Source organism: Manduca sexta, chromosome 15 (assembly GCF_014839805.1).
Source record: "Manduca sexta isolate Smith_Timp_Sample1 chromosome 15, JHU_Msex_v1.0, whole genome shotgun sequence".
Lineage (NCBI taxonomy): Eukaryota > Metazoa > Arthropoda > Insecta > Lepidoptera > Sphingidae > Manduca > Manduca sexta.
Genome location: NC_051129.1, coordinates 5,120,046 through 5,147,509, shown reverse-complemented (window position 1 = coordinate 5,147,509; position 27,464 = coordinate 5,120,046). Strand labels below are relative to the sequence as shown.

At 37.5% G+C, this 27,464-nt stretch overlaps 1 protein-coding gene across 3 annotated transcripts in view; it reads left to right on the top strand.

Moving 5' to 3' along the window:
- The window catches only part of LOC115439963 (protein phosphatase 1 regulatory subunit 16A), a 42,335-nt gene that overhangs the window by 5,980 nt on the left and 8,891 nt on the right, over positions 1-27,464 (top strand). For all 3 annotated transcript variants that reach the window (XM_030164065.2, XM_030164066.2, XM_030164064.2), the window contains exons 3-8: positions 2,255-2,406; positions 4,440-4,888; positions 5,617-5,742; positions 8,694-8,769; positions 10,209-10,347; positions 12,332-12,449. In XM_030164065.2, coding sequence (XP_030019925.1) covers positions 2,255-2,406; positions 4,440-4,888; positions 5,617-5,742; positions 8,694-8,769; positions 10,209-10,347; positions 12,332-12,449 — 1,060 coding nt within the window. The remainder of the gene's footprint in view (positions 1-2,254; positions 2,407-4,439; positions 4,889-5,616; positions 5,743-8,693; positions 8,770-10,208; positions 10,348-12,331; positions 12,450-27,464) is intronic.

Genomic DNA, 27,464 nt, shown 5'->3' with positions numbered 1-27,464 from the left:
CGAGAAATGGAACATAAAATCGTAAAATATCTAAGCTATACATACTAAAAGACATTGTTAATGTTGATACATTTACATATTATATAATATCTTTTTAGTACTCTAGTTTGCTTTATTGGCCAGACAAAAATTATAATAAATGTTTGCTAATACTCGCATTGTACAAGTTTACAAAATACTTAATTGGTCTGATATAATACGTGTTATTTATGTATACGTGCATTGTGACTTGTAAAAACATGTTTCTACGTACATACATAATTTATCAAAATATAACATGATACAGCTGTTACTGATTTTGTATAATAAACATTTAATACATTGACTCCTACATGAAACATATATTTTCAATTTTCGCTTTAGTTTTGTTAAGCTAACTAAATTACAATTTATCATCCTTCAGGTTTTACGATAATGTTTAGAGAATACTAAATCGCAACAAACCTAAAATCACGGCATGATATACCTAGAGATAAGTTCTGTAAGTATATCTGTGGACAGGAGACATAAAAGAATATCTACGATTAATATAAAAAGTTTGTGATAGAATAATTTTGCTGATACAAGAAGCCCAGTAGCCTTTGTGGCTAGTAGACATAATAATTATTAATATCTCATGTCTCAGGAGGGCGAGCATAGTGAAATATTAAACTATACTTTGTAACTAAAGGAGTTGGATGGTGTTTCTACTATTTATGGGTGGTCTTATCGCTTACCATCAGGCGAATGGCAAACTCGTCTCGTCATTCAAAGCAATAGTAAAAAAAGACCCAAGCAAAACATGATATCGATACATATTTTTTATACTTAAAACTGAATGATGTAATGAGCAAGTCGATCGTCTAATGGTAACCCTCAAGACTTTCCACAATGAGTAGCAAAAATACAAAATACGTAGTAATTACACTACTGCGTCTTTCTTACTGTAATATAACAGTGTTTACACATTGCTTAGCAGCAGAAATAGACATCGCAGTGGTACCTGCCACCATATGCATCGGACGTAACCCTATCGTGATATTAAGAAACATCAAAGGCCTTTGTTTTTATAATTATTTATTGTTAAGTTACTCGAAATGATGTCACAACTCCATTAACATTGTTTTTGTGCGAAGGTTGTTGACGAAATATATGAGAGATAAGCTTTCATTAGGCCGTTGACGTAATACAAACGGATAATATAAGAAATTTGCATTTTAAGCATACAGATACAAAATGATCATTATAATTTTTGCATTGCACTATTAATTGTCTGCCTCGGCGTAGTAGGTTTAATGGTATACTGTTGCCCTGAGGTCTCGGGTTCGAATCTGACGTTGGATAAATTATATTGGGTTTTATTGCTTAATTCCGGCACGGATTCTAGAATTTGTGCCCAATATGGCGATAAGCCCGCCCTTAGTCACATCATTGAACGCAATACACGTGGCGAAAAGTGAGTGCACTACCTATTCCTATAACCCTTTCGGGAATACAAGGTTCGGGTGTGTATATTGCCATAATAATAGCTGTAGAATTATGTTCAAAAGTTGTCTTTTTATTACGGAAAGAATTCGCTGGGCAACACGATAAAAATTAGGGTAATTCCCTTTTACATCATAACTTTGATCGTATCCTTGATTTTCATTCCTACCGAAATATCTTTGGACTCATTAATTAGTCCACCACGGCATCTTTTTATAAATTATAGAGCCATTGCAAATTTTTCCTCCATATTGAAACTGCTAATTTGTTTTGCATGTTTTAAATCATGCTCGCGCCGCGTAGTATCGCAAGAATTGAAATTTCTCAAAAATCGAAGTGGGCATAAAAATTACATTCGCGCCAAACTGATACAATTCGTGTCATTCAGTGCAGATTAGTTAAAGAATACAAGTAAAGTTATTTTCGACCTAGGATTCCGTGACCTGTGCCCTTTGAAGCGCTTTTTGTGGAGTGTTACCGACAAGGCGACATATTTGTTTTTGTGATTAACGTCTGAGTGCTACAGTTCCGTACATAGGGGGCGATACCATGTGTCTATTTTGGCTGTATCAGACGACTTTGGACTATAATACTTCTAGGTATAAGCATATATATTCGTTTACTTTACTCATTTATATGATTTGTTACAGTAGAAGAATTTGCGCGTGATTTATCTTACTTAGTTAGTGAGTTGTTAGTTCAGTGGAAACATCTCCATTGTTTTTGGACCGTTAAAAGCATTTAAGCAGTTATATTAAAGTGAATTAAGTTGATTATCGTGTATCAACAGACGGCGCATGCAGCAGCTAAAAATATGGCAGCAACGGGAAAAAGAGTGGGCGCGGCTACGACCAAAACGGGAGAAAAGCAACAAAAGGAACATATACTTTAGCGATAGTGTGATGCTGCTCGAAGCGGCCGCCAGAAACGATATAGATGAAGGTGAGCAAGTTGTTACAAGCCTCTTTAATTGTATAAATCACTCATTGTACCATTTCGAATAACAACAATTGTTAATATTGTTTTTCTGAGAGTGCACGATAGCCTGGTTGGAAGTGGATAGGTTTGCCGAGACGGATGTCTGCAGGTTAAATAATCCCAAGACACACCTCCGCCTTTTCGAAGTTATGTGTGTATTGTTTATCAATTATAGTTTCCTTTAACGGTGAATGAAAACATCGTGATAACATACGGGAGAATTCTCCAAAATAAAATAAAAAAGAATTGGAGGTCTGCCAACACGCACTTAGACCAGAGCGATGGACCAACAAATTTTCCGTAACACGATTATTTTGAAGAGTATGGTTATGTGATGATGAATGATTTCATAGGATCCTGAATGGAACCTCCATGCAGACTGTTTTGTTACATTATGCTAGATAAAAAATACACGATCATGTTTTCATTACGTAAATTTTAAGGAATATGTGTTTTTATTTATCAAGATGTACTTATCTTGTTTTTTATCGGATAATTAGTCTTGTATCAATGTTAAAGTGATTCATAATAAATCAATAAAATCATTACCAGTAGACACTACTTGTGGACTGATATTTCAATATTTCGTTATTGGGTTGATATTGAATTTTAATAAGTAGTTAAATATTCTCAAAAATAAAGAAAGAAAATTAAAGTTAACGTAAAATACAATTTATTTTCAACATACAATAACTTAAAAATCATTCGTTAATAATTCAAAAACATAGTCACCAATAACACTAATAAACGCTTTGGTAATTTATGAAACGCCACACTAACATTATATTGATAACACTTGTTCAGGTGTTCGTGTGAATCGCACCTATGCAAATTTTATCACATCTGGCCGTCCATATCATATAGCGCAAGCGAATTTGCTTGTTACTTATATTATGTCAGACTGCATTCATTCGTTGCATGGATGGTATTGTTATTATGATACACTTTAACATTTCAAGCATTAATGGATTTTATTAATAGAACCTGTAGTGTGAACAAATATTTTTATTAAGCTTTCAAACAAATTATAATCGATATGTGCTAATACATTAGAAATGTGATAGTGCAATTGGATATTTTACTATGTTCGATTTAAACAATTATTGTATACGTAAAACCAAATAATAAGAAAAAGGAGCTCTTTGTGAAACCAGGAATAAAATTAATTAAAAAATTGGTAGCAACTTACTAGTATATTTCAAATATTGCAATGGGCACGTTATGGGGTAATCGTTTCATCTCTTTCTTTAGCGCATATCGTGTTTTCTTATGACCTCACAAATGTATTATTGCGTCTCTTTCGTTTTTTGACTTTTAGTCCTTCTATTTGCTTACAAACGCTTACATCTTGTTAAATTTTATCAGGATTTTGATCGTGCTTTTTATGTTACATTTTAAATTACGAAAATTATTGATAAACTTAATAAAAAATATTATTAAAATAGTCAATTATAAATTACTGTTGTTATATTTTATGATATTATTATTAAGTTATGGCCAGTTTTACCTTAAAGATTTTCCTTAATCTAAGATATACGATATGTTGTAATATTTTCGTAGTATTATATGATATCCTTATCAAGTATTACCATATTAACTTCTAATCTCCTTGTATAACCATCGTTCTAGTTACATATTATGCTCCATACAATGTGTTTAGCAATAATTGTTTTATAATTCTTTCTGTGAACATGGTCCTACCAATAATAGTTTTAATTATTGTAGATCCACTGGGTTATGAGTTCAATATACACACTAGGGCATTAGGATCAAGGCTCCCGGGATTTCTCGTGTCTCGAAACCCGGGATTTTTGCGTTGAGATTACATGCCATCTGATTTTCATCTCGTTTCTATTACGTAGCTCCAAGAAGTAACAATCAATAGATTTTCATTTAATGCCCTATTACAGAATCATGCTTTATAGATGCCTGTCGCATTGGTTCAGCCAAGTGCCTTAATGTTGTAACCTTAATATGTTATCCTTTAAATCTTCCAGTGCGCCGTCTACTAGCCCGCGGCGTCACGCCCGACGCCACAAACGAAGATGGCCTCACGGCATTGCATCAATGCTGTATAGACAACAACGAGGCTATGATGCGACTACTGCTCGACCACGGGGCGAACGTCAACGCGGAAGACAGCGAGAAATGGACGCCATTACACGCCGCGGCGACTTGCGGCAACCTCAACTTAGTTCGAATATTAATACAACGAGGTGCAAACTTATTAGCGGTTAATGGAGATGGGAATATGCCATATGATATATGCGAGGAGGAGCGGACGTTGGACGCGATCGAAAGTGAAATGGCGGCTAGGGGTGTCACGCAAAGGTTAATAGATGAAACCAGGGCTGCTACCGAGATGAAGATGCTTATGGATGTGGCGGATTTAGTCAAGGAGAACATGGATTTGGACGAGCCCAGGGACAACCAGGGGGCTACGTTGGTTAGTACAATTGAAATAACAATTCAATTTACTCGACTTTCAAGGCCGACGTGACGTAGCGATAGTGATAGTAAATTAGATTCTTGTGATCTCAGTCGGAAATAAATACAAATTAGCGTTCTTATTTTAACTTAAATTAACAATTAAGTTTTTGAAGTAAAAGTATTTAATTGGCGCGTAGGCACTTTTTATTGCAAATTAAAGTCACGGTTGTATTTTAAAGTCGTATCTTTGTGACAAAAAGATCAATAGCACGAAAGGATCACACACATGGCCCTTACGATACGCAACATTTACGAGATTATAAATGCAGTAATGTTATTTGTTATTCATGATGTCATTTTATGACGTTTGAATAGGTTGATAGATTATTACCTAAAGCGTTCATGAATGTAGTACGCGCCATCAGCAATTCCCAGCCGTAGTAGTTTATTTGCCAAACTTTCTGAACCTTAAAGTGATAGCAGGCGTGTAGCACTGCACTTGTATTAGTACATAATGCATGCAACAGATGTGACAATAAACTTCTTTTTCTTTCTTTCTATAGAAAACAAACATTGCGGATTGTACGCCATACCTATAAATAGCAAGCAAATATCAAATAAAATAAAATAGAAACCTTTTGCACACACACAACATAAACACAACACTTTACAGCGACTCATCACTCATTCTATAAAAAAACACAGGAGATAATAAAAAGTTAAATCCGTGTTGTTTTTTTACAGCTCCATATAGCATCAGCGAATGGATACATAAAAGTGGTGGAGTTTTTATTGGAACACCGCGCGTCCACCGACGTGGTGGATCACGACATGTGGCAACCTGTCCACGCCGCTGCATGCTGGGGACACGTATGTAAACCTACCTAATATCCAACACTAAAGAATTGCTGAATGTAGAATAAGATAGATAGAATGAGTAACAGTTAGATTAAGAACTGCCGTATTTAAATAAAAAATATAATAGACAAAAAAAAAACAAAAATAAAAAAAAAAATTAACATATAAAAAGACCCTTGTCCTGGATAGGGGGACCAGAAAAAAAAATACATCCAACCCTATGAATTACGTATCAATTAGCGGAACCTCGTCCTCCCACCGTATTCGAAACAATATTGTTAAAATATTAGGAACAAAACGAAATAAAACTAAATAGAATCATTTGGAAAAAAAAGTCGATTCTTCGGGGGGCGAGCTACGTATAGAATAGTGGAACCTCGCCCCCTCTGCGCCACCCATATGTTAGAACAAGCTACAATTAGTTATATACCTATTTAAACTAGATTTGTTTAATCATTAAAGAAAAAAATCAGCCCTTCGGTGGAGCGAAAAACGTATCAAATAGCGAACCTCGACCTCGCCATCCCAATGTGATAACCAAAACAAACCATGACTTTTGTCATTTTATGAAAATGTTTAAACCTTTTGTGAATTCATTAGTAAAGAAAAAAAAACCAACCTTTTAGATTTAAACATGTAAATTTACAAATAGCTATATTGTCGGGGCATATATAGGGGCATCAGATTTCTGATTATTTTGCACCTTTAAAGACAATTTGTTATTAAAAGATTATTTCAGGAATATTATTAATGCCATTTTTATAGAATAATGTAAACACAATATTATAAAAATAAACAATTTATGAAAAATGTCGTTTAGTAACAGTTTGAGGTGCGTTTCACTGTCAGATAAAACGCTTTTGCTCCTATTAGGTATATCTAACCTTCGTTGCTGATACACGTTATATATTAATTGGTACTCGACTAAAACATAATTTCGGTGTATGTAGTAGAAACCCCCTGCAGCATGGCTATATTCACAAACAATAGCCATAGAGATAACATTTAATTTTCACGAGTGTTATATATTTACATAAGCCATATAACTATAGATAAAATAATCGAGGATGAAACGAAGTAATCGTTAAATTATACTATGAAAACAACAGCATTCCTAGCTATATACGTCGCGTTCTCGAAATAGAGCAATCAGTTTAATGAAGTGTTGTAAATCAATTATAATTAACTCTTGACGAGTTTTAATTGTCGACTAAGAATATTTAAATAACGAACGAAGACCGAATGAAATAGAGACAGATGCATAGAGCTTATCTACAACAAAAATTACAAATTTGTATTTATGATGTTTCTTCGAATTCATACGCAAATTATATTTTCATTTGCGTATATATATCGAATTGCGGATTCGAAAACTATGATTCTTCGCACACAGCAGTACTAGCTCACACGAAACGAATCACGCTTCAGACTAATATAAATGCGAAATTTTGTTAAAATGTTTAGATTGCTCGTATGTTTATTACGAGTAAGTACCGAAACAGCTGAACTGAAGCTGTAATTTGCTCTCATGAGACATAATGGAATTTTTTCATCAGATATTTTTAAGAAATTGCGCTAGTGTTTTGTAACTTTTCCAACGGAAAAAGCTTTTGATGCGGGTAAAGCCGCGAGCGATACCTAGTTTTTCATAAGTCTCTGTATAACCTAATCAATTTAGTCTTTCATAGTAATAAGGTTAATTGCACATTATTTGGTGGTTCTCGCTCTAAACTAGTATGCTGTCATGTTCAAAAGAAACTCATCATTAATTCTAAAGCGAGTAATATCTCACGGTAGCGAATATTGACTGATAATGTGTGTACACCGATAATGTTATATTGTATCATACGGGCCGCGTTTTCATGCACTTGAATTTTATCTAACCGCTATAATAAAGTTGGGGTTGTATTCTAGTAATATAGTGGCGGTAAAATATGATTGTAAAACTCGATAGGCACTTGTTCCTGAAGAAATTATTTTTTTATGTATTTATACCCCATATATGGCTGGCTTACCATTTATTGTATCGATTCCTAGGATTATTCCAATGTTAGACATTTAAATAAAAATAGTTTTCGGAAATTATTGCGGTTTTTTTTTATTTATTTAGCTTTCTTCATACATTTGCCTCAGCTTTGAATGAGTTACAGGAATCAAATATTATTTTAGATTTTTTCTTCTATTGTTTTATTTTGTCTAACATTGCATATTATACTTTATTTCCTATGCACCAAGGTATGTAATATAGCAAGTTGAGCACTTGTCATTTATGTTAAGATCTAACCAGGGCTAGAAATCACGTTACTTGTGTAACGAAGTGAATTAGGAATTAGAATTTTATGGATTCCTATTAGATGGCCCCCTATTATATTACATATACATACGTATGTATGGCATTAGTGTTTTGCCATATCTTGGAAATCACACATAATAATAATGCAGGAACAATTCGACGAATAAGGAAATATTACTCACTTATATAAATAATCCTTGTCGGATAGATATATAAACAAAATTATAGGTATCACTACGTAGAATATTTCACCAAGTATAGCAATACATCGGTGAAACTGCATTCAATTCTATGCAGATGTTTTTGCGTGATGCGTGTACAAACATGTCTACAAACAAAATTCTTGATTCTGTTGACTCCTGCTTTGACTCCTGTTGCCCTAATAACCCGCTCTATTCAATAAACGATCCTTACCGCTTATTTCAATCCGTCGCAAAAATTTACCAATCTGATTAAAGTTTTGTTGACGTTACAAAGGACTTATTATGATCGGTTTATTTTCGGGATCGAAACGAGGATAAGGATTGAGATCGTTTATTGAAAATGGCCGACGGACCGCTATATAATTATTTCTTCAATATCTATAAATACAGACATCGGCCTGTTATCATTTTATTATAATATGTATAGATAATTATAATTATGTATTTATATTTGTTTATTGTTGCAGTTAGAAGTGCTGGAGTTATTAGTCCAGTACGGAGCTGATCTCAACGTGAGGAACAAACACGATGAAACCCCGGCAGGTGCGTGACGTCATAATGTGTTTATTGCTAAATATAATCGTGACGCGAGCCACTTGATACAACTCACGCGAAGAACAACGTAATTGTTGTTTTTGATTTATTGCAGTCCTCGACACGTGTTAATGTAAATTGTATCTTTTGTCTATTGGAAGTAGATTAGGGGGCGTCCATAAATTACGTAAGATGTTTAAGGGGGTGAGGGCGTCGAGTCAAATCTCATCTAATCTTACGTTGGAGAGAGGGGGGCTCTCGGCAAATATCACAAATTTTTTTTTCTGATTGAAACAAAAAAAAAATTATACTATTTTGGTCCTTTTAATCCAGATTATACATGTTTAAGATTTAATCTTAAGCGTAATCGTAATACGATTAAGATCATTCACTAATCCGTTCGAAAGAAAATATTTTCATTCATACTTCGACGTTATACATCTATCGACTGTCAAACCACCTAATTTGTTTTATATCAAATAGCTGAATTTAAGGTTATAGCTTAAGGTCCATTTTCATACATTTTGTTTCACCTTTAATCTGGGTAACTAAACAAGTATTGACAAGTAAAGAATTTAATACGACGAAATTTTAAAGGCCGAAATATCTATGCATATTAATTATTTTTACGTTTTTCTATCAACTGCGAGAACTAATCACTAACTAGACGTGAATTTAAATTCTTTACTTGCCAATACTTGTTTAGTTACCCAGATTAAAGGTGAAACAAAATGTATGAAAAATGGACCTTAAGCTATAACCTTAATCTGAATTTACAGTACAGTGTAACCCGTCCTTTGTTTTCGCGCCACTGTCAGCCGAACGCGCGACTCGATGAACTAGAGCGTACGAGCTGAGTGTTTACATAGGAACCCGCATTTTGAAAAAACTCACGTGAGATTGGGAGATGAGGGAGGGGGTTGAATAAAATCTCACGACGTCTCACCAGGGGGAAGGGAGGGACAGAAAATTTAAAACAACACCTCACGTAATTTATGGACGCCCTCTTATGTGTTGAAAGTAATTGGATACTTTGTTCGGTTTGGTATTTCACAATACTATAATCCATTTAAAGTATGGTAAAAAGATAGTGTCATGATATTTTAGTTGTTGCGTTTAGGGTAATTTATAATTGTTACTTATTATTTACACGATGTATTTGAGTTTTTTTCTATAATGCATTATACGGGTGTTTCCCGATTGTTGAACCAAAGGCATATTGTTGATAGAGTTTGTCAATGTTCATTAATTTAACCCTATGTGCTATGCCCGAAATTGGATGACCAAGTTATTTTGGTTATTGTCAAGAACTTTAAACACTATATTTCTTATTCTAATTAAACAAATTATTTTAGTTATAAGTTAAATGAGAAAATGTAAATTTTCCCGCTGCTAATACAGCCAATTACAGTCCGTGTTATTATAGTGATGTGTATGTGTGTGCGCAGACATCTGCGAGGAGGGCGAGGTGCGCGGGCGCATCGCGCGGCTCGCGGCCGAGCAGGAGGAGCTGCGGCGCCGCGCGCTGCACGCGCCCGACCGTCTGCGCGCCGCGCGACGCTCCTCCTCCTCCGCCAGCACCAGCCGGTAACGCGCACACAGACACACACACACACTACCTACAGGAGGAGCTGCGGCGCCGCGCGCTGCACGCGCCCGACCGTCTGCGCGCCGCGCGACGCTCCTCCTCCGCCAGCACCAGCCGGTAACGCGCACACAGACACACACACACACTACCTACAGGAGGAGCTGCGGCGCCGCGCGCTGCACGCGCCCGACCGTCTGCGCGCCGCGCGACGCCCCCGCGACCCGCCAGCACCAGCCGGTAACGCGCACACAGACACACACACACACTACCTACAGGAGGAGCTGCGGCGCCGCGCGCTGCACGCGCCCGACCGTCTGCGCGCCGCGCGACGCTCCTCCTCCTCCGCCAGCACCAGCCGGTAACGCGCACACAGACACACACACACACTACCTACAGGGAGGAGCTGCGGCGCCGCGCGCTGCACGCGCCCGACCGTCTGCGCGCCGCGCGACGCTCCTCCTCCTCCGCCAGCACCAGCCGGTAACGCGCACACAGACACACACACACACTACCTACAGGAGGAGCTGCGGCGCCGCGCGCTGCACGCGCCCGACCGTCTGCGCGCCGCGCGACGCTCCTCCTCCCTCCGCCAGCACCAGCCGGTAACGCGCACACAGACACACACACACACTACCTACAGGAGGAGCTGCGGCGCCGCGCGCTGCACGCGCCCGACCGTCTGCGCGCCGCGCGACGCTCCTCCTCCTCCGCCAGCACCAGCCGGTAACGCGCACACAGACACACACACACACTACCTACAGGGAGGGAGCTGCGGCGCCGCGCGCTGCACGCGCCCGACCGTCTGCGCGCCGCGCGACGCTCCTCCTCCGCCAGCACCAGCCGGTAACGCGCACACAGACACACACACACACTACCTACAGGAGGAGCTGCGGCGCCGCGCGCTGCACGCGCCCGACCGTCTGCGCGCCGCGCGACGCTCCTCCTCCTCCGCCAGCACCAGCCGGTAACGCGCACACAGACACACACACACACTACCTACAGGAGGAGCTGCGGCGCCGCGCGCTGCACGCGCCCGACCGTCTGCGCGCCGCGCGACGCTCCTCCTCCTCCGCCAGCACCAGCCGGTAACGCGCACACAGACACACACACACACTACCTACAGGAGGAGCTGCGGCGCCGCGCGCTGCACGCGCCCGACCGTCTGCGCGCCGCGCGACGCTCCTCCTCCTCCGCCAGCACCAGCCGGTAACGCGCACACAGACACACACACACACTACCTACAGGAGGAGCTGCGGCGCCGCGCGCTGCACGCGCCCGACCGTCTGCGCGCCGCGCGACGCTCCTCCTCCTCCGCCAGCACCAGCCGGTAACGCGCACACAGACACACACACACACTACCTACAGGAGGAGCTGCGGCGCCGCGCGCTGCACGCGCCCGACCGTCTGCGCGCCGCGCGACGCTCCTCCTCCTCCGCCAGCACCAGCCGGTAACGCGCACACAGACACACACACACACTACCTACAGGGAGGAGCTGCGGCGCCGCGCGCTGCACGCGCCGACCGTCTGCGCGCCGCGCGACGCCTCCTCCTCCTCCGCCAGCACCAGCCGGTAACGCGCACACAGACACACACACACACTACCTACAGGAGGAGCTGCGGCGCCGCGCGCTGCACGCGCCCGACCGTCTGCGCGCCGCGCGACGCTCCTCCTCCTCCGCCAGCACCAGCCGGTAACGCGCACACAGACACACACACACACTACCTACAGGAGGAGCTGCGGCGCCGCGCGCTGCACGCGCCCGACCGTCTGCGCGCCGCGCGACGCTCCTCCTCCTCCGCCAGCACCAGCCGGTAACGCACACCACACACCACCCACATACAAATTATAACTGGCGAGGAATATCATCTTTCGTCAGGCCAGTATCTAATTAAAATATACTCAAAGTGACTTAATTCTGCCCATTTGTTCTGATCATAAACCCCTATGGTACGTATTGTGGTGTACAGTAAGTGTGGTTGCAGCGTGCGGTCGGTGCGGCGCACGTCGCTGCGCGAGAAGCAGCTGACGGCGAAGGCGGACGTGCGCGGCGAGGCGCGCCTGCGCGAGACCTTCGACTCCGCCGCCGACGACGAGCTGCAGGTTCGTGGCACTACACACCTTCCAATATAGCTACTACGCACACAAGCACAGATCACGCCTCTTATCCCCATTGGGGTAAACAGAGGTGCAATCCGGGCATTCAATTTCGCTCGTGTTTTCCGTCCCACGATGTGGTAGTGAACGAGCCTATCGCCATATCTGATATCAGGCATAAATTCCAACCTCTGGGTTGATATTTACAGACCAGAAAAAGCCAATAACACCTCGCGCGACCCGGATTCGAACCCTCGGGGCTATATCATATCTGGCACGCAACAACTACGCTGCCTAAGCAATGTACTATATTTACTGCAGTAAAGTCTATATATTTACTAACGTAAAAATTTACTTGATATACCTTGGTAAAAAATAATGTAACGAGAATCATGCCCCTTCGATGTCGTTAAATTTTGATCTTTGTGATTGATCGAGAAACCAATGTGTCAATCATGTGTTAGTCTCCCAACCAATATCATTAAAACAACACGGATTTGTGTCGTAGTTTTTATTATATTCTAACACACTGGTTGGTGTTATATGAACATAGTACACTATTAGGAGTTTCTAGACGTCAAACCTGTGTCGATTAAATATACAAACCTAGCCAACGCGTTTTTGGAACTTATCGTATAGTCCTTATAGAGTGGACGAGGCACGGCAATAGGTAATAATTTGCGCATAGCAACAAGGGCATAAAGTCGGTCCAGATTTTATTTATATTTAAAGACACATATCTCGCTTTTAAGGCAAATTTCGTAATATAGCATAGATTTCGGCTATTTTAACGCATTGCCGTTAGTTGGTTGCTATGTGTTGTTTATACGTGTACAAATAAGTATACTTATTTAGTAATGCATATTAAAAGCAAAGATATATGTAGCACGCTTACAGCCTTTTCCTATACGATCCCAATCGTAATCTTTAATCCGATCCCTAGAGTAAACCAATATGGAGTAAGTTAGTTGTTTTCAAATGGCATATCATAAAGGCTACGCTGTGAAAAAACCTACGGAGACCGTTTTTGAAAACTGTTTAGTCCACTATTAAAGGATTATAATAGTCGGCTTGACAGATAAACAAAGGAATTTAGAAACAGTATAAACGCATAATTACCGCTCATATCCCGCACTTTAAGATCGAACGTTCTGATAACTAATCTTACAGCTCGTTGGCGCGAATACACACTTTAATTAACTTGTTATAAAAAGCGATCGGCAAAGATGCGAAAATGAAATATTAGTACAGTCGATTAACGAATACGAAATTAGAATCGATGAAATAAATCCTTTTAACTAATCGCATAACTTGACTTTCACCAGGAACAATATCGATATCATAAAAAAAATACGTTTACGCGTCGATGATTTTTTTATAGACAAAACAATTGTTCCTGCTTTCCTCCAACAAAACAGTATTATTTTGTTGTTCAGAATTGTTCTAAGGGTTCAGACATTGTTAAGCGTGTATCGTTCTTAAGGTCAAGAAGTGGAACATTGTAGTAGATTACGTTTTGCCTGATAAATTATCGATATTGTATACTGTGTTATCGAGTACAATCGATAAGACATGATCTGATATCTGTTGACGAGTCCGATGTTAAAGTATATCGGTTAAGGCAGGGATTGCCAAAGTATTTTTTGTTACGCCACCCTACAGCGTAAGTAAAAATGCCTACTGTTGCTTCAATGAAAGAAGGAGGGAGCTAGGGGCTCTCCAAATATCCTAACTAATATTATATAGTTCACTTTGTTACACTTTCACGCCTTAATTACTCAACAGGTCATGACAAAATTTGTATATACGTACGGTGTCAGGGATACAGAAAAAGACATTGGGTACATTTCATCCACTAAGAAGTACGTATTGTTCCCGAGGGATAGATATTGTCAAAATTGCGCTTGTCCCGTATGTATTAATGTTGGCGAAGAGGACGTAAACATATGTTCAATCGCAGAACTGAAAGCTATCAGTTGAATATTTTGGAACACCAGTTGGCCTTCACAATGATATGGCAATAACAGATATTCGTACAATAAAAATATTTATAGCCGAAATAAGCATAAAAATAATGCTCCTTGAATAAGATAAAACGGTCTTCAAAGAAATGTTTTATTTATATTGCTCTATATTATTATCGCCCCGTCGTGTTCGGCTCTGAATAAAACATGTTAATGTGTTATACTGAATAAAAAATGAATACGCTGGATCATAAGATTTACCCTAATGGAGAAGTATAATATTTGTTTATGTTTTGTTGCAGTATATTTGGATTATAAAATTATGAAAGCATAGATTCGATACATTGTATTTTTTTAAATTGAATTAATCATAATTTGCGATGGTATTTTGCATCTTGTATTGCAATAGAATCGTTTCTCTGTCGTCGGGCCGAGGACTTTGTTCTATATTCATTTCCTCATCTTTAATTATCGAATTCAATAACAAATCCACGTGAATAGGTCTGTTGTCGTGATATAACAATCAATAAGTTGTAAAATTGAAAAATAAACCTCGAAAGAGCCAGACAAACAAAGTCAAAGATAAACAAGTCACGATGCGGGTAATACAGTTGTTTATGGCACCCCATTAACAACATAACATTGTATGATGGCGTATCGTGTGTTATCGGAAATGTATTTCGTATTTATATGATTTTTATAAAATAATTATGATATCAAGGATAAAATAAAATATAATTACAACAAGTCATAAGGAATTTACTTCTTCGTATAAGGTTCGTATTAAGATGTTTTCGGAATGTCAAGATAAAAAAAATCAATATACTGATCTATTCCTACCTTAAAGCCGCTAATGCTTTAATGATTCGTCGTAATGTGGTTGTGTTAAGGCGTTTCTCATTCTCAACAGGTCACCCACTTGCTCGCATGTCACAGTTATAAGTCTACTGTGGCGTAATGTTGTCATACTGTGTTCACTGAAACAGGCTAATTTGTATAATGGAATGGTAATGTGTTGTTACAAACATAACTTGCTTGTAATGAGACCCCGTTACGGTAGCACAATTTTAGTAGCGGTATTATAGCTAAACACATACATATGCTTAGTGAAAGTATTGATAGTTGTGCAGTGTATGTTGTTTTTTATTCATTAGGGTTCCGTATGTCAAATAAAAGTTGGAATCTTTTTAGGTTTACTTTGTTGTCCCTCTGTGTCAATACTCTTTTTCTCAGGAACGCGTAGTGCAATCAAGTTGCAATTTATATCAAATACTTGGATTTAGTCTCCTTTCAACTGTGAAGAAATCAAATTTGTAAGTCAACGCGATCAAAAGATATATCCACTTAAGTTGCATATTTTGCTATTTCACAAGATAATCAAAACCTATAAGGTACTTTACGTTTATCTAAATTCTAAAATCATGAAATTTAGCAAGAAGTCTTTACAGCACATGTAAAAGAAATATCTGAAAACTGTAAATATGTACTTGTAACGCCATAGTCAACATACACCGCCATCTCGTCAACATCACTGGAACTATGAGATAAATATTGGTTATTAAATAATAATGTCCAATAACCACACTAGACGGCGTTAGTCGATTCTGAGTGGCGGTAGTAGAATTTGCACGACGCCCAGTATAAATACCACCTCGAAATATGTACCGTCAGAGGGCCCGCGGCCGGTCAGGCGTAACATCTGCCTGATTGGAGATCTTCCATATAGGAACTCAACCATCTGTTCCTCTACAGTGGCAACTACTTATACGCCGCTACATACTTATATACCTTCTACAAGTTTGACTGCCTCGGTGGCGTAGTTGTATTGCATGTCCGGTACAATAGCGCTCTGAGGTCCTGGGTTCGAATCCCGGGTCGGGCAAAATGATATTTGGGTTTTTCTGCTCAGTATCAGCCCGGAGTCTGGAATTTGTGCCCGATATGGCGATAGGCTCACCCCCTATCACATCATGGGACGGAACATATTTGGCGAAAAGAGGGTGCCCTAGTTGCGCCTCTGCATACCCCTTCGGGGATAAATGCGTGATGTTATGAATGTATGTATGTAAGTTTGTACGGAACCTGAGCGATTTTAATTCGAATTAGTTCGTTTTTTTTTACCAACTAACCTTTACCTATGACTCTAACTTTATGAATTGTAAAGTAATAAGAGGGGGTTCTAATTAAACATTTGGATTGTAATATACCTCTGTAGTCGATTTCGTCAAAATGTGTTAAGTAGCTTCTTCGTAAAAATTTAAGGTATTTACAGCAGAATAATGTAGATTTTATTGGTTTCTTTTTATTTGGACAATAGCAGGAATCGTGACGCTAAAGAATATTTTACGGTTTCGCTGTTTAATGTAGTTTATTTGCGTTTTATATTGTACTGTGTACGTAATAAAGTATATGCACGTGTAGTGAACATGTCATTATATCATTAACATAAATTTGAAGGAGATTTGCAAAATAAAGCACTGATATTAGACATTAATTTCTGTATATTATTTTGAAGGAGCGGTTTACAGTTAACAGGTAAAAAGGTTAGACATAACTGCCGACAGTGACAAAATTATCCAAATTGCGTTCCATTTCTTACAAAATCCGGTCAATTATAGATAATCATAAAGACAATATTACCTAATTAGGAAGATGTGAATGGTTTGTCATTGATTATTAATATATTTTTTCCGTCGCCTATATCCACGAAATTTATTAGAGTTCAATATGTTAACACACTTTAAATCAACCTGCACCTAATTAGAGCAGCTCCTGTTATAAATCCCCGATTACTCATCAATGCGGATTGTGTTGCGGCCAGTTAAATCTTTATTGTGTTCATAAACTTATTACGTATTTCAGTTCGGTACGCGGATGGATTTTGAGGTTATCTCTATTTTATATCTACGCATTAAATTGCGACAGGAATGTATTACCACGTTTGTTTTATTTTGTAAATGTGGTTACTAGGCTTGTCGGGAATTTTAAATGAAAACATAATGTTAATATATCACATGAAGTGGTTACTTATTAAGATTAATGCGATTGCACTCGCGAACGTGTCGTAAAAACGTTGGAATTCCGCGAAAGAGTTACGAGTTTTGTGTTTCTAGTGTTTATAGTTTTTTTACTATTTGATTTACAGTACAACTGTATTGTAGTAATCCTTTCGTCTTTTGATGACTGTATCCCATTCTTTTTGAAAGGCATTGCTACTAGACCTTTCTTTACGCGAAACAAAAATAAAATGCGATGATCTTTTTGAAATATGTTAAGACACACGTAAATGTCAACGCCGGCGAGAACTGCCATTGCGCATATTTGTACATGTTTCGTACGATTATTTATAGCAATAATTTGCTAAATAAGGCTTAAAAACTGCTTTTGACAGGTTCGTGTAGAAATCTGTAGAGATGGCCTATGTTCAGCAATGGACTTTATGTGGCTGATGATGATGAAATAAGGCTTAGTAGATTATCTGTCTCCATCGTCACAGGCATTGCTATTTGTAGTTTGCTTAAAACTTTAAACAATATCTATTTATTTTTACACTGTATATATAGGGGAGGTATATAGATTGACTTAATGTCAAAAGCATTTTCTACCAGTTGACCTTAGTATGGCGCTGAGATTAATCTATCCTTCTGTTCTTATCCACGTGTTCTACATCTTAATCACGAAAGAGAAACCATTGCATTCTCAAGGTTCCATTCGAATACGTTGTCTATGGTGAATGAGATGATTCATGCTTACGTCCGCTACACGCTATAAATATGTGGTACGAATCGTTTTACGGTGTACGCTCCACTCCACGGTATGGCACGGTGTGCGTAATTGCAAAGCAATTAGTTTGGGTGCAATAATGCGCGCTTTTACGTTCGTATTAGCAGACGGTATGTGGCGCAAGTCAATCGGACCCACGGCAATGGATCTAATGTACCGGCGTAGTTCCTGGTTTGTTTTCTTTGGCAGTTAGGTTATGTGTGGCAAACTGTCTTATTGATTTTATTAAGATTTAGGTTTACTGAGTTTTTATGCGAATGATTTTTATTTGTAAGGCAACGTGTAGTTAAAGCTCAGGGTTTTTTATTCCGTAAATTTATTTATTTGTTTGTTTTATAAATTCACTTACATTGACAGTTTACCTAAACATGTAAGCTACTTAAATAATGAATAATAATTTGTCAATATAAAAATACAGATAAGAAGTTACTAGGCTGTCGTTGTTAGTACCAGAATCTACATATCACTTGCTTTCCCACAAACTTTAAAAACGAAACTAATCTATTCATAGTTATAGATCACACAATCATTTGTGTCGGCGCAGGAATCGAGTCCGCAGTTAGTATTTCACAGCCTGCCGTATTAATTGGTGAAACGTATTTTTACAATAGTTAAAAAATCTCTTTGGCGTTTCATGATGATAACGAACAATATTCAATATATTCAAGATTTGATATCAATAATAATAATAATAATGTCAGCCCTGTATTATATATTGTCCCACTGTTGGGCACGGGCCTCCTCTACTACTGAGAGGGATTAGGCCTTAGTCCACCACGCTGGCCTAGTGCGGATTGGTAGACTTCACACACCTTCGAAATTCCTATAGAGAACTTCTCAGATGTGCAGGTTTCCTCACGATGTTTTCCTTCATCGTTAAAGCGAACGATAAATTCACCAAGAATACACACATGATTTTTTAGAAAAGTCAGAGGTGTGTGCCCTTGGGATTTGAACCTGCGGACATTCGTCTCGGCAGTCCGTTCCACACCCAACTAGGCTATCGCTATTTGATATCAAACTCTACATTAAACTAAAAGCCCCCATATTTAACGACAATTCATTTCACGTCAATAAAGTTTTAAATAGATCGCTAATATCGTAGAGAATTATGCAACGGTAATTAAATATAAATCTTGGAATGTAACATTTTCGGTGTAACGCATACCGCACTCTCAAATGTTAATGTAGAGTTGACCTCGTTCTGCTGCAATGCGCACGGCGATCTGAATGTCTAAGGATACTGCGAGATCACATTTCGAATGCATACATTTTTCTTTTAATCTCACATTTTCTAATTAGTCTACTTTGTTATTTAAACATAATATATAAAATGTCAGCCCTGTATTATATACTGTCTCACTGTTGAGCACGGACTTCCTCTACTACTGAGAGGGATTAGGCCTTAGTTCACTATGTTGGCCTAGTGCGGATTGGTAGACTTCACACACCCTCGAAAAATTCCGTCTCAGGTATGTCGGTTTCCTTACGATGTTGTGGAACGGACTGCCGAGACGAATATTTTAACATGATTGTTTAAAATTAAAAACATCACAAACACCAAATGATTAGAGATTGCTCTGAACGGAACACGCGTAGAACACTAACAACCTGTCGGAAATTGTTATTGTGTTGGTTGTTAATTTTGTTTTGTAATATCGGATGTTTCGGGAAAATCTAATTGGCAAATTCTTATTATTATTAACATAGGTTTGGTTTCGGATTGTGCTTATTTGGTGTCGATGCTTTAAGTGCAGTTGGATATTATTCGACTTCATAAAATGGAGGAGGCTCTCAATTCGGCGTGCATTTTTTATATGATTTCTTTTTCTTCGTCTATATACCAAAGGGAAGGCAAAGGAATAAGTGCCTGATCTGATGGTTAGTGATGACTATTGCCCATAAAAATTCACAAGGATGTTAAGGTTAGTCCAATAATAGTGTACAACAAAATAGAATATTTGATTATATTTTATTCAAAATAGAGTAATTTTATATTCAACGCATCGTACGTACCGCTTCTGGAATTTGTCATAGTTAAGCAAACCGAACGAATGGAAATTAAGCCTATGCAACGTTATAGTACACTTGTAATTAATCTCATTTTCACAATCTAAAGGTAATAAATAATTGCTACACATGTAGTAAGTACGAAACATGCTTACGATTATCATCTAAATATGCACACTAGAGATTTAACGTATGTAAAAACTGCAAGAGTCGTATGTGAGTGAAAATGAATTGTTATTCAAATTGTTGTTGTGTTACATCGGAATGCGTTGTATTTAAACATAACGAGTGCCTAACTGTGTAAGAATGGTTACCAGTCGCTAGTTGCTGGCGACATATTTAGATATTCAGTGGAAAAGTCTAATCCATGAAACTTTAGAGGTGTGATGCAAGATTAAAATTAGGGTTTAACATGAATGAGTTGTGAAATATATTCATATATTGAAATGTAACAAGTACCGATTTCTTGTTGCGACGAACAAACTTGTTCTGATGAGCTGTTTACATTTTCAATTTATCTCATAGACAGTATGTGCTTATTTAATGTACAAGCACTATTTATATTCATTAATAAATCAATACTAACGTAATGTAAAGCTAAAGGGTTTGTTTTTTTGTTTGAACGCGCCAATCTCAGAAAATAGTGAACTGATTTTAAAAAAATTCTCTATTAAGGTTGATTATTCCTGAGTGTTATAGGTTACTTTAATGATGAGAAAAATGTACCCACATGCGGGCGGGGCTGCAAAAGTTAGTTATTACATATAATATATGCTTCTGCTCGCGGCTTGGCTTGCGTGAAATAGTTTTTCCTGTAACCTGTGCACTATGCTATACCATAATTTATCTCTGCGCTAAATTTCCTCGTAATTCGTTCAGCCGTTCTGGCGTGATTGAGTAACCAATATACATACATCAAAATTCGTGCGTTTACAATAATAATAAGATAATTTTGAGGACATTGGTGGTAATTTGAATATCTGATTTTATTACTTCTCGTTTTTCCCATTGTTTGTTGAAAAGTCCTGACTAGTGAGTAGTGACCTATTAAATCAATAGCACATGCTGTACTGTTTTTATTTCTACAATCAAGAAAATTCATATTGCGTTACTATCTCAATAAAATGAGAACATTACCTCGCTCGGTTTGTTAATATATTATGATGAAAATGTATACTACGACAAATTATTTCGGTTTCACAATTAACAAAATACTTTAAAATAAAATTACCACTGAAACATTTAATATGGAATGTTACAATTTGTAATCATATTTTACAAAACAAACATTTACAACTCAAAATTTCAATGTAGACTTTAACTCAGTTTTTTTTCACGGTACACGATAGAAAATCATTCAACTCAAAAAATTACGTAATATTATATTATCTATAACGTGTGTAATTTAAATAACATGAAATCACTAAACAAGTACGGAGTGTAACTGAATAGCATCGTCTGAGTTACAAGACGAGACGGCTAGAGATTACTTTCACTGCTTTCGACTCGAGATCGCATGGTAATTAGTACCACTAAGATTATTAATTACCATTGTTAATTTATGCAACTCGCACATCATTTAAATACTACATAATTTATCTACTTTACACGTTGGTTGCTGTTTTCATATTTGTTACTATGGAGATCTTTGATTTTCCATTTTGCATATATTTTTGCCATCTTTATTTTAATTTTGTTTTTTTTTTTAATTATTTATTAAGGATTGCTAACCAATAAATAATATAACATCCAAATACAAAGTAATAAAAAGAAATACTGTACTTATTGCGAATTAAACATGTAAAAATAAAAATCAGATGAACAATAAATCTATCTATCTAGTAGGTAATTATTATTCTTTAATTAGTTATTTATTGTTCTTTAACATGAGACTAACAATTCCCAGCAATTCATCCATACTTTGTAGTCATATTTACATTGTCGTTGTGGCAAAAGGATTTTTATATCTTCAGCGTAGCAGGCAAAAGTCAATTGTGGTGTAAAATTGACAATCATGTCATAATAACATATTCAAGTGAATTTCATGTTCGCTGTAATAGCTGCAACATCTTAGGTAATTTAGAAAAAAATACTTAGATATTACGTCTGCATCGGTCGTAATGTTTCTTAATGTGTAATTCAGTACAGTATATTCTTAACTCTCGAAATGCATCCGTAATGTTCGTTTTGCAAAATGTTGTCTGCCGTTAACCTATTCTCGAAATGTTTTGTGGTGCAGTGGGTCCAGTATTTTCCTTGTAACTACGAGACGTTATAAACGGTGTATTCTACTTGAATATGCAATTTTGAATAGGATCCATGTTCGAAAATGTAAATAGTTCAGGAAATTGAAACTTTCTAAAGCAGTGTAAAAACAAAAAAATATTTTTGAATTAGAATTTGTGTTCAATTAGCAATAAAAATTTACAGAAGTTTTGTTGTCATTTGTTATTAATATATATACTACATCTTTCGATATATATCTAGATATTATATTTATGAGATGTGCCCTTCTCGAAATTGCATATTCAATTATATTATTAATTGAATTGAATTTTTGAATTCAATTGAATTGGAATTATACTAAACTCGCTATCTTTATTAAAATTGGCTTACCCCGGAACCCGACTCTGCATCGACTCACTATGATAAGTTTGTCGTCATACGCCGTGGTTGTTACCCAGATGTAAACCCGGTGATCTACCAGGTTACCATAATTAAGAAATTATAAAAATATATAATAATATCAGCCCTGTATTATATACCGTCACACTGCTGAGCATGGGCCTTCTCTACTAATGAGATGGATTAAGCATTAAGTCCACTAGGCTGGCCTAGTGCGGATTAGTAGATTTCACACACCCTCAATATTTCTTTAGAGAATTCGTCAGATATGGAGGTTTTCCTGCGATTTTTTCCTTCACTGTTAAAGTGATCGATAATTCACAAAAAATTATATGTTAAGAATAATTTATTGTTTTTTTTATTTTATATTGTGTGACAAAACTTTATACGTGTGTACAGTCAGCTTCACATAAATGTATACACGGGTAATGATTAACATATTTATGCTAGTACTACTAAATATGGAATATAATATGTTCATTTGGGGTTGAACGTACATAATGTGTGCATATATAGACGTTATTCGTGTTAGCGTTCAGTAATAATTCATCAACAGTGAGATCTCAGCGATCGATTCGTTGCGGTTGTGTTGTTGTTGTGTTGCACACCTACTCTAATTGTCCACATTACTAATCGGTTTCATTCATAGTTTCTTTAATTTAAATCCGTGAATGAGCCGCGTGATAAGTTGATTTATAGTGTATGGTGTTGCGTTTGGCTTCTGTTTATATTTGATCTATTACAGTAACATTGTCTTTGATATTCATTCTTTGACTGTAAAGAGGTTTTAAGTTTAATGTGTGGTTCGATTTAGAAAACACGTTTTTTTAGGTTTTTTAATTGTTCATGGACTTATAATCGGCATTTCTATACATTGATTCGGTTTTTCCTAGACTGACTGTACTTAGATAGATTCAATGTGTGTAAAAAAATTGTCGTCGGTTCCATTAAATACGTTCCTCGTTTAAATATCAACTATTTCCTTAAGCGTGTTATTACGCATCTAATTTGTATAATTTATACCATTATTATAAAGAGGAAAGTGTGTGGGCCTGTAGGGGCTAATCTCTGGATCTACTGAACCGATTTTAAAAATACTTTCGCTAATAGAAATCTTCATTACTCCAGAGTGCTATAAGCGCGAAAAAATATTTATTCCGCAAATAAAATATCACGCTGGCGGAACCGCGGCAAAAGATAGTGTAATATTGTTGTAAATATGGTATATGTTCTTAGTAATTAAATAAAGTTAGTAAAAAGATGTTATTGACATGAGTGTTTATTTCGGACTAAAGAGAAGTAACTATGGCAAACAAAATACAATTAGTTCTAAAAATAGAACATATAAAAAAATAATAAAGTCACGACGAAGGTTACAATCTCCAACAGCCGCCCTTAATCGCAGTTGTGACAGAAACAAAACAAATAAAATAATTAAGTTTCTAAACCTAAGTTAACTACACATCGTTTGTGTGCTAGAGGTCCGAGGGCCTTCGTTAGTACATCAGCAGGCATATCGTTACTTTTTATATATTCTAACTTAACAATATTATTAGATACCTTTTCCCTAATAAAGTGAAACCTAGTATCTATATGCTTCGTCCTGCTGTGGTGTACAGGATTTCGAACAAGATTAATGGCACTTTGGCTGTCAGAAGCTAAGTTAACTGAACAAAGTATACCTGTTATCTCGTATATAAACCGACGTAAGTAACACGCTTCCTTCGTGGCAGACGCTAATGCCATATATTCTGACTCGGCCGAACTTAACGCAATAGTAGGTTGCTTCTTGGATTCCCATGATACTGGACCTCCACTTAACTTGTAAACATAACCGGTGTATGACCTTCTGTCGATTGGACAGTTTGCCCAGTCTGCGTCACAAAAAAAAAACTTTAAATGGTTCTTCATTCTTATGACTTGACCATCCGTTCTTCTTACCATATTATTTTAAACTAATGGAGTATCCACGGTCTTACACTCCTTCATATTAAACTTTTCTAATATAGAAAGAATATAATTCAGAGATCTTTTAATGAAAAATATCTCGACAAATCTTCTCAAAAATTCAAATTCTTGACAGTGTCAAATGTCAAATTCGATTTAAAGAAGACTATTATGTCATCAACAAAATTCCCAATATCATAAGTTCTTTACCATAGAGTTTGGTAGTTTAATTTTGTAAATCCATTTACATGGCATAACCCTTTTTTTAGGCTGATCTACTAAATTCCATGCATGGAGTTTCATTAAAGAACTATACTCACCAGCCATATTATGGTGCCACTTATCAGCATCATCGGCATGAGTAGTTTCGTAATATGTCGTAGGTTCATTAGAATCTACCATTGACGTATTGTAAGCTTTATAAAAATTTGTTGGTTTTCTGTCTCTGGAAGGGTATCTGCGCTCAGGGTGCGATTCCTGTTCCAAATTCGCTGTCACTTCTTCCACACTAGGCAGCCTTAAGTCACTGAGAGACTCTCGCTCTTCCAGAGTCACTGACTCTTTTGCACTTTCTAGATTTACTGGTAAAGTTGCTTCAGCCGCCGGGCTGATATTCTCATCACAGTCATAGAATTGACAGTCATGATCAAACTCAGACTCAATCTCTTTTTGCTCATCAAATAACAATATAGATTCTGACTGTGCGACAGACTCAGATTGCTTCTGCTTTAGCGCTGTAAAGCAATTTTCAAAAAGGTTGCATCTCTGGATATAATAACTTTTCGTGGGTTAGCAGGATCCCTAAAAATATAAGTGCCTGGATTTTCAGAATAACCGACGAAAATTGCTTCCTGTGCCTTGACATCTAATTTCTTCCTGTGACACGAAGGTATATGGACTAGAGCTCTACAACCAAATACTTTTAGATGGCTAAGATCACCTTTTCGTCCATACCATTTGTCATAAGGAATTTGTCCACCTAAGGCTCGATGAGGAGACCTATTCTTAAGGTAAATGGCAACTTGGAATGCATCTTCCCAGAATGCTTTCGGTAGTGAACTTTCAGCTAGCAACGTTCTTGCCTTTTCTGTAACCGAACGATGGGTGCGTTCCGCTACTCCAACTTGCTGAGGACTATAAGGCATCGTTGTTTGATGTTCAATACCTTTTGAAGCAAGATAATCAACAAACTCTTTATTCACGAACTCCTTACCTCCATCAGTCCTAATTGCTTTAATTGTTTTATCTAACTGATTTTCAACAAAACATTGAAACACACAAAATATATCTTTGACTTCTGTTTTAGAAGAAATAAAATAAGCAAACACTTTTCGCGTATAATCGTCTACTATTGTCAACATATATCTATTTCCTTGAAAAGAAGTTGTAGACACCGGTCCCATCAAATCCATATGGATCAGTTCCAAAGGGGAAGTAGCCCTATTAAACGCTAACCTTTTGAAAGATTTTTCTTGCTTGTTTACCTTCCACGCAAGCGATACAACTAGTTTTATCTACTCCTGTATACTTTATACCTACCTTGTGATTTTTCAGTTGGTTCATGCCTATACGACACAAATGTCCTAACCTCTTATGCCATATTTGATAACTATCCTGACAACCAGAGTGCACATCTTGTGTCAAAAAATTATCCGCCACATTCTCGGAAACATTTACAGTACTATCTAAAACGTACAGTCCACCACAGGGCGAGGCATGAGCAACAGATTCACCTGTAAAATTAAAAGTATCAGATTTATAAAAGTTACATCCATTTTTATCAAAAACACAAATAAAACCCTTTTCAACAGTTTTATATACAGATAACAAACTAGCTTTCAAATCTGGTATATAAGCAACATCACTAATATTGTTGACTACGTTCTCGGGCGTGTTTATTGAAATATTTCCAATTCCGCAGCACTTAATCTGTTCTCCATTTGCGACAGTAACAGTACCTTGATTCTGTATCGAGATATTCTGAAACCAGTCCCGTCTAGAAGTCATGTGTCTAGTACAACCTGAATCTACATAAATTATGTCCTTTCTTGGGTTTCCAGAAGTATTAAGACTTGTAAATATCGTATCATTGGTATTTACCGCATTGCCTTTCTCCTTCTTGTTTCTCTGTGGACAGTCTGGTCTCTTATGTCCAGGTATCTTGCACTCATAACAAACTATATTCTTCTTCATTGACTTAGGCTTCTTCTTCGCATGAAAAACAGAGTCTAATGACGTAGCCACATCTTTGGACATTTCATTAAGCAGTTTTGTTTTCACCAACTCTGTAGTCACGTCTACATTGCAATTTTCTAAAGCCATAATGAGAGGTTCATACCTTGGAGTTAGACCTCCCAAAAGTATTGCAGCAATAGACTTGTCCTCTATGACTACATCAATATCCGCAAGATCCTGTGCGGTTGACATAACTGCGTTAATATATAGTTCAATATTTTTGAACTCTGATAGACTCAACCTGTACAGTCTACGCTCCAAAAATAATCTTCGTCCTATTCCCTTATCTTCAAAGGCTTTTTGCAAACAAGTCCATGCCTCAGATGCAGTTTTCGCACATCTTATATGGGTTATCGCTGCACCTTCTACTGATAAGCATATCTTTGCTAATGCCTTTGCGTCTTTGCGTACCTTTGTAGAGGCAGGGGTTGTGTCTCCATCTCGGTATCCACTAATT